The following is a 17,691-nucleotide window of genomic DNA, read 5'->3' as shown; positions in this document are numbered from 1 at the left end:
CTGTGACAAGTAAATGTAATAACATAATAAACTTGAAAGAAAAATGTTCCCAGTGGACAATCAGCTAAATCTTTTCCATACATCAAAAGCATAACTATTCACAATTATTTTTAATTCATTAATAATTCCCACTATAATTGACATCATAGTCTCTCATTTAACAGTTGTTTGGTGTTCTGAGGGTTTTTCCTTTTTCAACTGACAAACTTTAATTTCTAACATTTTTTAATTCAAAGATTTACCTAAAACCGCATCTCACATGATCAGTTTGAAATTTTCAGTTTGAAATAGGCACTAGATTTTGGCGAGCAGTTGATAAGTGTTAGTGAAACGGAGTTGATGGGGTGACAACATTTGAAAGCTCCAGACCCTGACCTGAGTCGGCCGCAGACCTACTGACTTGGCACTTGTCAGCAAGGCTGTACTCACATGCCCCCTCCTCAGGTTCTGGCCTGTTAGCATCTATGAAACTTTATCTCAGTCTTACACTGAATCTCTTACTTATAATGTTGTGGAATAAGGAGCTTACATTAATGATTTAAAAATGTTCTAAAATGGTTTTGTGAGGTAAACTGGTAGAAAACTGAAGTTTTATCTGAGTTTTGCTGTTAAAAAAGTGTGAAGACTTTGGCTATATGTGGATTTCTGGAGAGGACAGTGGCATAGATAAGAAATACAGCCAGTTTGCAAATAGCTGGTGAAATGATGAACACTAAAATTCTCAAATGAACACTCGAATGAATAAGTGAAATTAACAAGGTGTGGTATGACTTAGTCAGACCTTTCACCAGATTATTATGCATCACAGCACATCACAGCAACATCAAAAATAATGGTGCTTATTTGTAAAGTTTATTGGTTCTTTTAGGGCGCTTATTTTAATCACTTTTTCTTGAATGCACCCAAATGACTGTGACTTCTGTTTGTCCTTGTCAGCTGCTTATTCTAGCTGGTATTAGAGTACAAGAAGGACTCTTTTAGGTCTTTCATGCCATGTCAGATAAAGCAGAGGCACATCAATTATGTGTGGCTTAGTGGTGTACAATGAGATTAGTGCAACCTTTAGCTACCAAGGGTTATAAAGTTGTAGATAAAAATAGTTTGACTGACTTTTTTGGCATCGGAGAGAGAGAGGGACACTTGGATTCAAATTTAAACCTAGGACATGCTATACCTGAGAGCTGGAATTGGTCTTGTGATAGCCTCATGTTTGTGTTCTTTATGTCTGACATTGTCTAGTTGGAATTAATGGAATTGAAATTAGGTTTTGATGGGGTTTTTTCTTCAGACAATACAACGGTTGTCAGTTTATGTAATTATTTACCAAACTTTGTGTAAGGCAGATTTACTGGATGTGATTAAATAGTGCAGAATTTGGCAAGTATGCCCTTTGCACCTTTATATTGCACTGTTTCTGATTCAGATTTGTAATTTCACCATATATTACAAACTTACACAGAAAGAATTTTCTGTCAGTCTGACACAGCCTTTTTGATGTTAGATGTCCAGCTATGACCTTAAGGCCAAAGTGTATCAAGCCGGCCGCATGACCAGGAACAAGTTTATTTTATAGTTGACACTTTTGCATTCCTTGGGTCAGACTGTCAACACAAAGTGCCATCGTGTGGCAGATTTGGAAACATGCAGCTTCCCAAAAATTTAAATAAAGTTGAAGAGTTGCCAATTTTGATGGTGAAAGTGAAGGCGATCATCGCAAACTGTTAATGTGCATATGGAAGAGGGCCGGTCAGGTAGAGACAAACTTCAGAGTAAATTGGGTAAGGGCTTTAATTTCTATTTCTATTTATTTATTATTTATTTTTTAGTGGAACTCTGGATTACAACTTATATCCCCTTGTGTTTGAGTTGAGTTTTGGGCTTAGAGGAAATAGTAGTTTCTAATTGAACTGGAAGCTCAGTTTCCCTTGTGCATTCCTTTTTCCAAGAATCCGAGTAAGGGAACGATTGTCCAGGGATGAAACTGTCAAGAGGCCTCCTGACTGCAGTCCTGATAGGCACCAGGATAACAGACATCGTATTCAAGGGAGCACAGCTCAATATACGCGACAGCATTCAGAACCCACCCAGCAAAGGACAGTTCCCCAGCCTCAGCACAGCCTAGGCTACCATCCGATTCATGGGCAAATACCCTACCCTACTTCGAACTCCGACTACCAACACTCTGGCCCTGCTATGGACTCTCAGCCCTATTTGGCCATGATTCCATTAGAACCAAGTGCCAGACCTTCTGAACCCCCTGAAGTACAACCACGAAGAAGAGTTAGTTCTGACCAAATCTATGCTGCCCATAGGGAGGCGCGATTGGAAGCGAGGCAAGCCCTAAAGGAAGAAGTCCAAACAGAGGGCCTGTTAAAGAGCAGGAAAGCTGTGTTGCCCTCAGAGATACGGCGAAGGGAAAGGAGTGTGGATGACACACATAGGGGACGACATGAAGATGCAGACTGGCAGAACAAAAGTCCAGAACGAAGGAGGGCAAGTCGAGGTGAGGAAGACTGGGATTGGGAGAGACCAAGGGAGAGGGGGAGGGAGAGAAATGTTGAAAGGATCAGAGAATGGAGGAGAGAGCTTGGCCATGACGGCCTAGAGGAAAGAGCATTTAGATCATCGCAGCCCAGACAGCATCAATCCTCTGACCCTATATGCTATCAAGAGCCCCAAATTCAGCAAGCAGGGCCTCTAATGCATCAGCACCACAACAGACAGCATGCTGCACAACTTCAACAACAAGACCCGCAAATGCAACATAAGTATGACCACGTGAGACAGCAAGTGGAGAGTCAAAGACAACAACAGGCTCAAAGACAACAGGAGTTGGAGCTACAAAGACATAAGACTGTACGTCAACAGCAAGACTCCCAGGAGACACAACATCCCCAAATACACCAGGAGTCTGAGCATCACAGGCAGCAGCAGCAGGCTCCATCTGGGCACCAGAGGCTTAACTCAGCCTACCTCCAGAAGGGCTCCTCTTTGCCTCAGGCCAGACACAGAAGCACGGAGATGAGTGGAGGGTCCAAACTCAAGACACGAACCCGCTCCATGTCAGATATAGGTATAAGCCAGCATGCTGTCCTGTATGGTATGGACATCGGCAGAGAGGCATCCAGGACCGGCCCTGCACCAGGAATGGCTAACGGGGAGACGGGCACCCTGGACACAAGGGTGTCAGTGGCACAGCTGCGACACTCTTATCTGGAAAATGCAAACCGGAAACCAGAATTGTAGGTCCACTGAGCATGGGCTCTGTGTTGCATTGCTAAATAACTGTCTAACAGTGCATTAATAAGCTGGTGCAAATAAATAATACAGTGGCAATCTGAGAAAATAATGGTGGTGATGCATTTTATGTGGCATGGAAGGTGTGAAATACTGTTGTGTTTCATTACATTTCTGCAAACTGTTTTGACAGTTGGGTCACAGCTGCATGTTACCATCAAGTAACTGACCTTTATATTTGTGTTGCAGTTAGGTCTGTGTGTCTGCTTTTATTTTATTTTTTTAACCCAAGTGCGTCTGAAGGTAATATGTTAAATTAAAAAAACAAGACCAACTATCTTTATTTTTGGTTTAAAAGTACTTTTCCTTTTTGTTGTCTTCGTCACACTTTCCAAATTCATCCATTCCTCCAAAAGTGAGAGTACTAAAGTAGATCTCTCAGCTGTGGAAGTAGATCCGTCTAGCAGCAGTGATCGGGACAGGGGTGTTCGCAGACCTCGGCGCTACATCACTCCAGGAGACAGTCGAATGTCGGAGAGGTTTAGGACCCAGCCCATCACATCTGCAGAGCGTTTGGAGTCTGATAGGTACAAGAGGAGGTTTCTGTACTAGGAACTCCTTATAACAAGTCCATTGACAAAGGAAAAAACACAGAATGGCATGAAAGAGCATGACTCTGCACCGGCCATAAGGTTATGGTCCCGTGGTCAAAAGATTAAATGAAATATGGTATAAATTCAGAGGAATGATGTATTTTTATGTCTTCTACAGGTCTTGTCTGAGCCCTTCACAACTACAGGATGCTGAAGGCGAGTACAGTGTATCAGAGAAAATGTATTTAGTGTAAAAACTGTTTAAGGAAATTTTCATAACTTTTGCAATATATAATTATGCATATAACATAATTCTTCCTTTTTAAAAGCAGATGAAGAAAAACTGGATGAGAGAGCCAAGATGAGTGTGGCTGCAAAGAGGTCTCTCTTCAGGGTAAATTATTCATAACACACGATTAATGCTGCTAAACCGTTTTAAAATCATAGTTTCAAAAGCTGAAATTTGGCTTAGATCACCTTTGGTGAGTTATCTGAGTATACACGGAGGTTGAAACAGGTATACGTTTTGTTTTGATACAGGAACTTGAAAAAACATTGGAGGGTGGTGTTCCCAAACCACGCTCACGAAATGCGGCTGTAGAAAGACGTCTGAGAAGAGTTCAGGACCGCTCACACACACAGCCTGTCACCAACAAGGAGGTGGTCAATGCTTCAAGGTAGATGGGCATTTTGAAGCTTTTCTTTTCCTTTACTCCTTCCCTTCATTTTTAAAAGTCATTTCTCTGCTCCTATCTGCAATTTTCTGTGCCTCTCTTGTCTTTTTCTTCCTTTCTCTTTGACACATCTGAAGACACTTCTATTTCTGCCTTCCATCACCTTAATTTCACTGTTTTTTTCTGTTTATATATATATGTCCTTTTCTCCACTTTAAGTGATCCTGCCACATCTTCACAACCTCCGGTTTTCCACAGTAATCTAGATAATGTGTCCGGATCCAGAGTAGGCAGCACCAGTGTGACTAGCATCAGGTGGGCTCTGATGTTTTCCTGAGTGTACGTGTGATATTAATGTACTTAGTCAAACAACTCTGCTCAGACAAGTATATAAAGACTGGTGATGTGTAAAATATCTCCCTGGACCCAAAAGGGTGGATGCTGGGGTGGTGGATGGGTTGAAACAGAAGATGGTAACGCAGGGCAGCAGCATCGACATAAGGGAGAAATGGGATGTTTTCCAGCATAAAAATAAATTTATGAATTTTATAGAGAAGAGGGTGCATTACAATGTATAGTAAAAAATTATATTTAGCACTGAAGGCATCTAGCCATTATGCTTGATTAAAAATAATAATAAAAAATACTCTTTAATAATGCACTTAGAGAATTGGGGTAATTTATAAACTGGAATAATTTATGTTATCCAAGAATTTACTGATATATTGGGGGTTCTTTTGGGTGCGTTCGTTCATAAAACAGTCCAAAAGCAGGAAAAGTCAGACGCAGGTAGTAAAATACAAATTGTCTTTAATAAGACATTAAGAGAAAAATGGCAATAAAACGTGCTACTGAGCTTTTCTGGATAAGTCCCAAATTAGGTTAGGAGGAGCAGGTCGACTTCAGTCCAAGAAGTAAACAAGAATAAAGAACAAAAGAGAGCAAAAAGATAGCCTGAAAAGCTGCACATGAACAACCCTTACATTTGCTTCAAGCAAATCCCTCCATTGAATGACATCCACACATATGAATTGGAGAGATCTGCATGATGTTTGCGCTCTAAATAAAGCTAAAACTCACAACCACACCTAGTTTCTAACTACCCTTTCCTATTTAATTTGCCATGTTGTTTGCAGTTAATAAATCTTCGTCTCCCTCTCCTGGTTGCAGTGCTGATGTGCTCATCCAGCTCTCCTTACCTTGTTATTTCTGCCCCCCTCATGTCCTGCTTCTTTGCTGTGTGCACCTTATACGAGATAGAAGACACTGCTTACACAATAACTCATTCAGAACTTTAAACGTTCAGTTTCCAAGCATCACTGCTTCTTGCAGTGATTTTCACATGCAGGTCACAAACCTCGGTGAAGGAAAAGGTTGCATATCATCAGAAAGGTTAAAGCGTGAGCTCACGTGTCTTGCAGTTTGTTTACCAGGCCAGGTTTAACTCAGCACACTACTGCAAACATTCAGCTGCATTATATGATTATCAGTCATCTGTGGGCTGATCTGCTTATGCCTCTGTTGCTGTGACTGTAATCTGACACAGCTGCCACAGCCATTTACTCATCAGGTAAACTTAAAAAGTATATAAAAAGCAGACTTTAAGGATGCTGCTCTGCAGGTGGTTAAAGTATCAAAAAGCAAATTTGAAACTCTATAATAATGTTTTGTTGTTGTTGTTTTTTTTTAACAATTATTACTCTATTAACTCAAAGAAATATTTTTGTGTGCTTTTAGTGGCACAATTTTCCATTTAATCCAAGTCAAAGGCAGATATCACTGTAGTATAAAAATGTCCCAGGTTAAAGTAAACATTTATTTATTTTTTAAATCAGTCACTGACATCCCTTTGTCTCTACCCCAGCATTCAGGGTTCCTCTCAGCCAGGCTCAACAGTCCAGGAGCAGGACAAGGAAAGCCAGGAGCACCAGAAACCAGCTCAGGCTTCCACTGCAGGGGTGGAGGTAAATGGCCAGGAAGGTGTCCCAGAGGAGCCAGACCTTTCCACGCTCAGTTTGTCTGAGAAAATGGCCCTGTTCAACCGCCTCGCCCATTCTACAGGCAAGACTGGTGAGGGGACTCGAGGGGACACCCGCCAGCGCAGAGCTAATGCTCGTTTTCAGACTCAACCTATCACCCAGGGAGAGGTGAAGAAGGTACAATAATTTCACCTTTTGCAATGCCAATATACAAAGATCCCTAACGACCACTACTAGTTCTTTTACTTTTCTTCTAACATGTATGAGCAAAGTTCTGTGCAATAAATATGTTATAATTAGATTTGTTTTATTCAAAACTGACATGGCATTAGGCATAAAACAAGGCACAAAAATTGGTAGAAGTATATAGAAAAGAGACTGAAAGAAATAACATGAAAGACTGCAATGCTCAACAAAAAGTGCAAAGAAAGCAGAGAAAATTGGCTGAAAACAAACAAAGGGAACAATTACAACTAACAACAATGAAATTGTGTAAGTAGTGATAAAATGAATTGAATGATATTCTTGTTTATCACAAAAGCTCTAGAGTAAAAGCAAATTTCTGCAGGAGGTTAACAATTTTCTGGCAGAACTGATGTGCAGACAAAAGTGTAATTTAATTAGAATGAACAATAGATCATCTAGAGTTTCTTTGCTGTAAGATTTGTGAAAAACCTGCAAACATTTTACTTTTAGGTTACTTCCAGTGACTGCAGTGAGCACCACGAACAGTTTGCCTCAGTGCTTTAGCGACAGCTGACGTGGTTCTCTGTGCAGAGGGATGACTTTTACATAGCACAAAAAAGGTCACAGAGTTTATTTTGCACTTGTGTTTTTTTAAACTTTACTAGCCTCCATATGTCACAAATGACAAGAAGTTCACAAATGGGAGGCCTGACACAATTTTCATTTATCACATTAATGTTGTTGTTGTTTCCAGAGCTACCCTGAATTTTATAATACTGTATATATTAGTAAGGGTGAAAAATGAAAACGTTCCTCCCCGGCATCCTCTGACAAAGATAACCTGACATCACGCTGAGATATTTTATAAAAGGTCGACTTTATCTCCACCATGTTCTCAGCAGTGAGTCATAGTCAATACCTGGTTTCCACACAGGAAGATGAGCTGGCAGTAACCTCTGCGGTGTGCAATGGTGACTTAGAGACCAGTCAGGAGGAACATGTAAGACCCCTGCTGCATTTGTGGAGCTTATGGTTGGTTGCATTGAAAAATCCCGCCAGGACTGATCTGATCAGGTCCTGCTAGAAGCCAGTGTTTGTGTCTAGTGGCTTTTGGTGTCGATTAAAAATGAATTTTATTTTGCCTCAGTGTTAGATCTGTGTACTCTTTGCAAAACAGCATGTAATTAAAAGTTCCGGTTGAGTTTTTTTGTTATCTGTGGCTATGTTTTTTAATGGTTGCTGCTTCTGGGACATGCTTGTTCCCTGCATAACAAGCATGGGATATTCAAATGCAAGCAAATACAGCTCTTTAGTTTGTTTAGTCCTGAAGTAACTTCTGTTGCAAAAGAAATGCTTACCTGTGGATTTAGTATGTGGATAGATGTGATACTGAATGTGTACAAAATTTGGTGAGACCTTGAATTGCAAACAAAATCAGTGTGTTGTAGTGGTGTGGAGCTTTAGCATGTTATTGATGACTGGTTATTTCCGTAAACGTATAAGCCACCTGTGCTGGAGCACCTTGAGGAAGAGACATAAACTACACAATGTAGGAGATAACATCAATACAGCTTTGATGCACTTTTCTGGCTTTTAAAATTTAATTCCTAACCACAGATGACATATTAAAGATAAACTGCATAGTGTAGTGCTTTACACTTTGGCCTAACAAGCGAAAGAGCCTCAGGTTGTTCCCAGCAGGAGACAAAAACTCTTGGCTGTTGTGTCAGGAAGTCATCGGGAAAGTGTGTACTTGCGGTTGGCTGTCTTTTATATACAGTGTGTGTTTCTAACTAATCCTTTGACTGACTATTGTTTGAAAGATTCAAATCAAGTGTCAAATTTTAAATCCAGCTTTATTTTTTAGCTCATCATGCTCCAGTACTTTAAAGTATTAGGGTGTCTGTATTCATTAACTTCTTGTTGCTCAAGAATTTCAGATGTATTTTAATTCAATTCAATTTTATTTATACAACTCCAAATCACAACAATGGTTGAGGTGCTTTAAATTGTGAGGTAAAGACCCTACACTGCACTGACCACTCCATGATGCCACACTGGTTAACAAAAATGGAAGTATGAACATAATTAAAAGGAAATTACTGAGCTGTGTTTAAGTATGACGACGTGGCTAAGATGTATATTATCAGGTAATTGTGTGAATGACAGCTACTGCTGTGGCTTCAGTTGTGCTGTGATTGCTGCTTTCCTTCCTCTCAACAGTCCACATGTTTCTTCCCTACCTTTTGGCCTCTTTGCCATCCCGTCGTCTGTCTGTTCACCATCACATCCACATAGGCCTACGTTCTGCAACCTATCCCTCCATTGAGTTCTAATTTGTCTGCTTTAATTGTATTCACGTCCTCCGCCCTTCATATCGATCCCTTCACCTCTTCTGTTGTTCTGTCTTTTGTGTCCCGACTTTCTCACACGACTCCTGCTGTTCTTGCAGCTGAAAAATAGCGGCGAGATCAAACTGGAGCCCCTGTCAGCCTCCCTGGTTCGATCGGTGGCAGCTGTCACCTCCCAGGCCTCCATCGCCATGGTAACCAAGGCATCAGGCAGCATTGCCGGTGATGATGATGGTCTCCGTTTAGAGAAGTCCACTGCCGTCACCTACATCCCTGCCCAACAACAGGCTTCCAGTAGCACCAGCATTCACCAGGAGAGGGCGCCGAAGTACTTCTCCATGACCCAGAGTGGGGACCCAGGCCACCCAGAGTCTGAGCTCAACTCCTCCCCTCATCCCTTCCCTGAGAGCCAGGAGAAATTTGGGGCCCCTCCTGCTCCCACCTCCTCAACTGATCACAGGCAGGAGGAGGAGAGTCGGAGAGCACCGAAAGAGGAGGAGGTGAGGCAAAGACAGCAGGGAGGAGCCAGAGAAGCCGGCCAAGGCAGCAGCATTAAGGGTAAGCGGCACTCCCCCGACAGGGACAGAGACGACAGGCAGCAGCATCCCCGGCTTCAGCACTTTGCCGAGCCCTCTTTGTGGGGGGGCGAGTCAGAGTCTCTGCCCAGCTGGAGAGCCGCAGACGGAGACTCCCACAAGAACAGAGACAGAGCAGAGGGAGGAGGACGAGGAAAAGGAGGCTACCTGAGGGAGGCTGCAGCAGCGCACAGTTCCTCCACACATGAGCAGGAGAGAGGCAGTGGCCCGGTCTCAGGTAGGAAGCTTCTCTGTTGATTATAACATAAAGAGATGGAGATAATTGGGGTGATGGGTGGATGGGTGGGGGCAGGGGGTGGGGGGGGATTGAGAGAAGGATGGACAAAGATATAAAAATAGAAGGGGCAAAAAGAAAAGACAAAACGGAAATGACAAAAAGACAGAAGGAGAAATGTCTGGGGAAGGGGCTGCTCTCATTATCCTCATTGTCTCATGCAGCATGCTCCCACGCATGATTGGTTTTTGCCGGCTGCACACACACTTGTCCCAGCTGGGGGTGTTTGATTTGGCTGATACAGAAAGAGAGAGGGAGAGGCGTCTGAGACTGCATCTAATTAGCATATTTTTCCATGAATTTACCTCGTGGCTTCTTTGTCTGGAAAGAGGAAGCCCTTTCCTAACATGCTGTTGATCAGCTAAGATTTTTATATAGAACTGTCTCTCCTCACTGCTGTGGCCTCTACAGGGGCTGTCATCCCTTTTGCACCACATTACGCCTGTGGCTTAGCTGTGCACATGCTACAGTAAAATAGGCCTGACCTGTTTTTATGTACTAATGCACAGAGTGTCCAGGGGTGGTCCTTTCCCATGCATGCACACAAACAGTACATGCAGAGATGAAAGCACTCATTGAGAGAGTGCAGAGCAATTGTTGGACACTTAAATAAAGCAGGTAGAGGACAAGAGGGACACAATGGAAGGCTTGTCTGCAGGCTATAGCCTTATTTACTTCTGCATGAGTAAATCTTCACTATAGTAAGATCCTTTATACGAGCTTATCATGATTCACTGGGGAAATACCACAACATGCCTAAAAGCCTTAATAAGACACATGTTAAGCCTACTGTGTAGTTGTCCTTCTGACTGTGGCCAGAGTTTTTCACCATACTGTGAGGTATCTCCACAGTATATTTAATACACATTAAGTGGGGATAGTCTGGGATTCCTCCCTGCAGGAAATCCTGATCATCTCACACTTTACTTTCTATGCAGCATTTTCATTTTCTGTATCAGTGTAGTGGACATTTTTTTAAAAGAAACAGAAAACTGCACTGTAATGCAGCGAGGCTCTCTGGTATTCTGTACTGCTTTCAAAAATATTTCCAGTGTAATATTATTCCTGCTATCCCTGCTGAGTCAACATACATATAGATTTACTTTGCTGCCCTCTTAACTTTGCCTCGCTCCAGAGAGTGTAATGAACTAACAGTGTCATATCAGGCTTTTCTGTTTTTGTTTGCCCAAAGGGCCATTTGTCACCTGCTCACATTAATAATTACGTTTCTTTTAATAGCTCAGATACCCATGTTCAAAACTTTGTGCACACTTTAAAGTATGTCAAGTATATCTGTGCTTTCAGGTGATTCAGAGGATATTCGTGTGCATCTCAGATATGTTTCTGAAGGTGAAAACACAGGCAGGCAGAAAGATAAGATAGCACACTAGCAACAAAACATATTCAAAAAGTTGCTCAAAGCTTCTTCTTCTTACATATAACTTGCAGAGTAACAAGTTAACAAAAGCATTTTTCACTGGTGGGAAAAATGTTTTTGCTCAAAATATTGAGGTGAACGTGTCTTCTAACGTCTGCAACTATGTGGCTCGAACTTAAATCCGACAAAATCGTTTCCCTGTGTGCATGCATGCATTTCACGGAGTTGGTGCACAAACAGATATATGGTAACCTCATCTTCGTGTTTAGTAACACATGAATCCATTTCCAGATAATTATCGGAGTATTTACACTGTGATTGTTTGCAAAAAAGGGTTCTTTTAAAAAAATGCTTCAGGAACGTTTTGATATATTCAAATTTATAAGAGACAAACAAAATTATAATCAGTTCAGTGAAAAGAACAATGTGGTCATTTCCAATAAACCCAGCGCTAAAATATCAGATGGAGCTTCCCTAAATTCATCAGCCAACAAACAAAAAGTGAAAGGTAGATTTTAAAGAGCCTTTAAACTAATGCTACACCCACACAGTGCATTTTAAAAGTTGACTTTGACTTTTCTGTTAGTTTAATTTAGTTTTACCTTTTAGGGCTCCTGCATCCATGCTAATATGTTTTTATTTCAAAACACTGCTAACATCTACACTGTTTCACCACATTAACACCAATTAAGGTGGGACTATTGAAAATACTGCTGAACCAGATGTAGTTTGAAAAGTCTTAGTTCAAGATATAGACTGTATATAAAAGTTGAACATAGAAAGGCTTTAATTCTTGCCTTTGGTTGGAAAAAGAAATCTGAGAACGTAGAAGTCTGAAAAGATGAAAGGTGTAATGTTGTATTTCAGGCTGTTGAAAAGATTTGAATTTTACCCAGTTCCCAAACAGATCCATGTTTACTCCCACTCAGCAATTTTCTGTTGAAAAGAGTTACTAAAAACTTCTAAATGGTAACCATTGTATATATAAAGTATAAAAAAATTTGCATGCCATTTATTGTAAAACCAAAAATTGTTTGCACGGACAGGGATGAAGTGGTAAACAGTGTCATCTCACAGCAAGCTCATCTGAGGAATTTCCAGAGGTATCATATCCTCTCAGATTTTAAACAAGTGTAATCACAGTGGGACATATTTTCCATATTTTCACATCTGGAAAAGTTATCTTTTTAATATTTTTTCAACAGGTTTTGATGGAAGGCCTGTGGCACAAAATCTTTTATGTAAATATCTGTAATTTTGATCAGTTAATATACACTATTGCATTCAATTTTTCTCCCAGATGTGCCGGATCATCACGCGCCACTGAGGCCACTGATAGCTAAAGTGTCATCCAGGACTGTGTCTCACGTTTCAAGCAGCCAGCAGCAGCAGAAGACCGTCATTCAGCCTCCCCAGACCCTCCCTAAACCTTTCACACAGCAGTCTCCTCCAAACCAACCCAAACCTCCATCATACATCGAGCCCCAGCCGTACTCCCAGGCCCCACCAACATATCCCAAGCCTTTCAATCACTCGCCACAAACCCAGCCCAAACCTCAGGGATTCGTCCAACTTCTCCCTAAGCCTTACCAGCAGACAGCACCGCAGCCTCAGCTCAAACCCCAGGTGCCTCCGCAGACCCCCCCCAAACCTCAGTCCTTGCCCCAGGCGCTCATCAAGTCCCAGTCCCTGCCCCTGGAACACATCGAGGACTTGGGCAGACTCAGTGATCATTCTGGGGACCTGCTGTCCCCCACAGAGTCCGGAGACCAGCTGTCTGACGGCATGTCCAGCAAACAGATGTCCATAAAGGAGAGGTGAGTGACAGCTGAAGGTTTCATCTAGTGCAGATTTACTTATAGATTTATTTATTTGTTGTAGATGTAAAAGCAGAGGGGGAAAAAAGATGTAGAGGATATGATTAAAATGTCCAAAACAACACCCAAAAGCAAATTAGTACTCAATTCCAAAATTACGATTTGTGGTCTCTGGAAGGTGCTGCTCCTCATAACGACAAAACTCTATGGTGGTAATCCCTCTGAGCGCTTATTTGGGCAGCTGTTTTGGAGATAAAAAACATGCTCAGGTTTGAGAAACAATATCTGGTATAAAATGCGAAGTCTATTGCTGCCGTGTTTGTCGTTATGCCTCATTATGTCTAGTGAAATTGGTTCAGTAACCATACAAAACCATTTTTTCACATAAATGAAATAAGTGCAGTTTAACCAAAAGACCTGAAACTTATTTTTTTCTGAATATAAATACCTTCAAAGGCTTTGCTGCCAAACATGGAATACAAACAATGGCACGCATGACCGTGACTGGGATCCTTTAGGTGAATGAAAATTCATAAAGAAAATAATTCTTTAAAGCTTGTAGCCTAGCAACACTGGCTAGGCTACAAAGTGGATTCACAAGTTCTGGATCCAATCAGAGTTCGGCTCTTTACAAGGTGTAAAATTAAATGCCAGCAAAGATCAGATTTTGATTCTTTTCTGCTGGCTGAGTCAAAAAAGCCAAAGCTTGCTAACATTGTAGTGTTGCACCTGATAAGACTGTGTGTCCTTCACTGCCGTATATAGGTTTGTTTAACTCTTTCACATCCATGGAGGTGGGAGAGATTCATTATTAGCATCACTGTGTTTCACAGCTGGCAGAGAGCTGAGTGGACTGTTAGAGTCCCCTGAGAGTTTGCACATTCCTCCTAATGCCCTCATTTCTGCCCTGTCCAGACAAGGAGAGGAGATTATGACATACTTTCCTTTACCCCTCGGCCATTCGTTATCAGGGCTCCTCATGCAGTCTTTGGAGGCCTTTGTTACAGTTTTTCTCGATTGCTTAAACACATTTCTTGAAACTATGCCTCGTATTTTCAAAACAGTAAACACAAATCCATAACTTCTCACCCAATTTCCCAAACATCGTATTGTCAGGTCAAAATGAAGCTCTATACTCAAAACCATTTGCTCTTGCTGAAAAACCAAACTTTGACTACAGACATCACACACACGGCCTCAAAAACACATGCACGACAACATAGTCGTACACATTGGTGCAATAAATGTAAAACAGTATTCCCAAAACTGGCAAGTTATGTTGCTTGTGGTTCTTCCCCTCAAAAACCTTTTCACATGATGAACACAAAAGACGCAACCAATGTACATACAGTGGGACATTTTTATTCATGTACCATCCAGTACAATACACACCAAAAACATTATTCCACCTCAGCATCCTGTCTTTGGTTTGAGTCAGGCCAGAGAATTTCATTGACATAACAAGCTATATTGGCCCTAGCTAGGCAGTGGGGGTAAAATCCTCTTGCATGCCTGATCCACCCCTGGCATGCATCTACTGATATGTCTAGGCAGGCGTCTTTCGCGGCCTGGAGGAGGACATAAGGTGTTGTACACCTTCCACTGCCTTGCCGAAAATACCTCCTCTATCAGGTTTAGAAAGGGAGAGTATGCAGGCAGAAAGATGTTAGAAAACCTTGGGTTATTGGTAAACCAGTCATGAACCATAGCAGCGTGATGGAAGCTGACGTTATCCCAAACAACAACGTAGTGAGGCTGCTCTGGCTGTGCTGGTTACCTGCAGTCCCGCTGAAACATATGTTGTCTCAGACCATCAAGAAAAGCAAGGAGAAGCATAGTGTTATAGGGTCCTAGAATCAGATGGCGGTGGAGTATCCCTCGTTGGCTGATAGCTGCGCACATAGTGACATTCCTTCCATGCTTACCAGGGACATTTACAATAGCCTAATAACCAATTATGTTCCTCCACCTTCTCCACCTCCTCCTCCCTGGTGTCCTAGACCACCTTCTCCTACTGCTCCTGGACCTCTTCCTTTGCATGTCTTTGGATCAATTGTTTCAAACCTGAATGAGCTGACTTGGGCCCTTTTGTTTATCCATTAAAGTTTCTGATTGGTGTGTGATACATTTTGACTCATAGTGTTTCCACTTCGTTAACTATGTGCTATTTGAGCTAAAGCTGTGCTGATGTGAGTTAATTGACTGCTAGTGCTTTCTAAGTGACCACATGGTGTAAGCACTGACAAATGTAGGGATTTGTGTGTAGTTTTACAGTTCACCACATCTGACTCATGTGGTAAAGCAGGGGCATCGTGTTTATAGTTCAAGGAAATGGGTGTGCTTCTTGGAAAGTGGCATTAAAATTTGAAATTTGGGTTCACAAGATTGGTTATAGTTTTTAAGCAATCGAGAAAAACTGTAATAGTTGTGTTTGCAGCAAAAGGTCTCTGGTCTGGATTTTCTCCCTTGAAAGGATTTCTTTCCTATGATTTGAACTAAAAGCACGAATATGTAAAACATATTTATATATAAATTTGAAAAGCACCATTATCTCAATATTTTTATTTCCATGTATTTTTATATTGTCATTTTGTACACATATATGGATTTAGCCATCGTAAACGTGGAGGTTACCCATTGGCTTCTAGACTTTGGCCCTAAGAATTTTACAAGGCACTGTCCAATGACAGAACACAGATTTTAAAAAAAAAAATAAGTATAGGATATTAATTAAAAGCCTAATTTTTGCCTGTTAAAAGATTATCTCTTGTCTTATGTCAGAGTGGCACTGCTGAAGAAGAGTGGTGAGGAGGACTGGAGGAACAGGATCAATAAGAAACAGGAAGTGGTTAAAGTGGCATCCACTGAGCAGCCAGCTCAGCCATGGGAAACAGATCAGACCAGCCAGAAGAAGGTTAGTCTTTACTGTGTATACAGTATAACAACTGTGAAGCCTCACTGTGGTCACATTTAGAGTGAGTCATGTTTGATTTGGCAAATTTAAACCTAAGCTAAAGAAGAAAGTACCAAACAAAATGTAGCTTTTAAAAAAAAAAAATTATAGTGAAAATTAAATCTCTCTTTCCAGTATCCAGCATTAAAATAAATGATCATTTATGCAGTTGACACTTTTGTGATTATATTTATTGATTTATTTGATTAAGTCAGACCCATTAACTAACTGTGCGGCTGACTTGCAGTTTTGTCGTGCTTCCCAGATACACTGGGCTGGTTCTTGCGCACTGTATGTAGAGAAACTGCACTAAAACCTGTCTCCTCACGTAAATGTTTGTGGTTTCTACATCGCTGTGAATAAAACTGTGTGTGCTCAAAATATGACTAGCAGGTCATTCTCCACGGATTACATTTCCTGGAGATGTAAGTAAAGTGGGCACAGGTTTCTCACTTGAGTTCCAACAGATTGTGGTTTAAAACAACATTTGTCTTAAATGTTTGCAGAAAATGTCATGACATGACCAATATAAATGAAACCAAATAATAGGAATAAATTTAATCCCCTGTTTCAGAAAAGTGTTATATCCGCTTTTCATTTAGCTTCAGGTATATTTTTACAGAGCCTTTGCTCTAACAGTTTTTGTTAAACATAGTAAACACCAGTGCCTCATTTCCCTCCCCATCCTTCATCGTTACCATGCCAGCTTCTGCCCCCCCCTCTCTTTCAGTTAAGTGCTCCTTTTCATTTCATTCCCTTTAGCCCATCTGTTGTTTGAGCGCAGTGGTGTCCGACCAGCGTGGCATCCAGCCCTCAGACAGCAAACACTAAATCATCCGCCTCGTTCTGCTTGTAGAATTAGCAGTCTGGGCTATTACAAATGAATTTTAACACAATCGGGGAAGCTTCAGGCTAAGTTTGACTTAAACCTCGAGAGGTAATACTTGAAAGCTTATCTGACAGAAAGAGTTATTTTGGGAATCTCTTATAAGTATTTATGCATCTCTGTTGGCTTAAACAGCAGCTAGAAAGACATTTATAAGCTCAAAGAAGTTCTAATTTTGGGATTTGGGACTAGGGCACTTTAAAGGACTCCTTTCCTGCAGCTCGTACACTCAAAATTAGTATTCTGTGAGTTGAAACCGCCTGCTTAAACGCTGGATGCTAATCCTTAAGGCGATCTCGCCCCTAAAACCCATTAGCAACAATAGCAGTAGCCCCCCCTCACTCTGACGTGTACTTCCCCTGTGTTTAACCCCTCAGGAGGAAGGGGTGGTTGTTCAGGACTCCTCTCTGTCTGTGTCTGAACAGCTGTGGGTAAGACCTGTTGGTTATTAGCTTGGCGTGGGATCTCTGTTTTCCTGTCACAGTTTTGTTTGGATGTTGTGCGAGGCTGCTTTTTGCTTTTCCTGAATCTGCTGGTCTGTCGATGTTCTAACAACATCTAATATTTAACATTTAACACATGGTCTTAATACTAGATTATATAAAGTCATTGGGGCTCTAAATATTTTAATTAAGCACTTCTTAAGTAAAGTGCTCATGCTCAGAAATACTATAGCATTTGATGAGCAATCACGAGTTCACTTTGCACAAGTCACATCTCCACAGGTTGGCTAAGAAACTGCTTTAAATGCCAATATATTATATTTA

The 17,691-nt window shown here is 41.3% G+C and overlaps 1 protein-coding gene across 10 annotated transcripts in view; it reads left to right on the top strand.

The window, feature by feature from the left end:
- Window positions 1-17,691, top strand: part of LOC102294716 (supervillin) — a 48,366-nt gene that overhangs the window by 10,389 nt on the left and 20,286 nt on the right. For 5 of the 10 annotated variants that reach the window (XM_042219053.1, XM_042219056.1, XM_042219052.1 and 2 more), the window contains 12 exons: window positions 1,947-3,242; window positions 3,654-3,824; window positions 4,009-4,046; window positions 4,163-4,224; window positions 4,371-4,507; window positions 4,724-4,819; window positions 6,369-6,660; window positions 7,604-7,669; window positions 9,122-9,833; window positions 12,569-13,085; window positions 15,867-15,999; window positions 17,302-17,355. In XM_042219053.1, coding sequence (XP_042074987.1) covers window positions 1,947-3,242; window positions 3,654-3,824; window positions 4,009-4,046; window positions 4,163-4,224; window positions 4,371-4,507; window positions 4,724-4,819; window positions 6,369-6,660; window positions 7,604-7,669; window positions 9,122-9,833; window positions 12,569-13,085; window positions 15,867-15,999; window positions 17,302-17,355 — 3,574 coding nt within the window. The remainder of the gene's footprint in view (window positions 1-1,946; window positions 3,243-3,653; window positions 3,825-4,008; window positions 4,047-4,162; window positions 4,225-4,370; window positions 4,508-4,723; window positions 4,820-6,368; window positions 6,661-7,603; window positions 7,670-9,121; window positions 9,834-12,568; window positions 13,086-15,866; window positions 16,000-17,301; window positions 17,356-17,691) is intronic. The other 5 variants (XM_042219054.1, XM_042219058.1, XM_042219055.1 and 2 more) reach the window with 4 other exon arrangements.

Source organism: Haplochromis burtoni, unplaced genomic scaffold, assembly GCF_018398535.1.
Source record: "Haplochromis burtoni strain Fernald_Lab_line unplaced genomic scaffold, NCSU_Asbu1 Contig_27, whole genome shotgun sequence".
Lineage (NCBI taxonomy): Eukaryota > Metazoa > Chordata > Actinopteri > Cichliformes > Cichlidae > Haplochromis > Haplochromis burtoni.
Note: the sequence above shows the minus strand (reverse complement) of the source record. Positions and strands in the feature narration are given on the sequence as shown.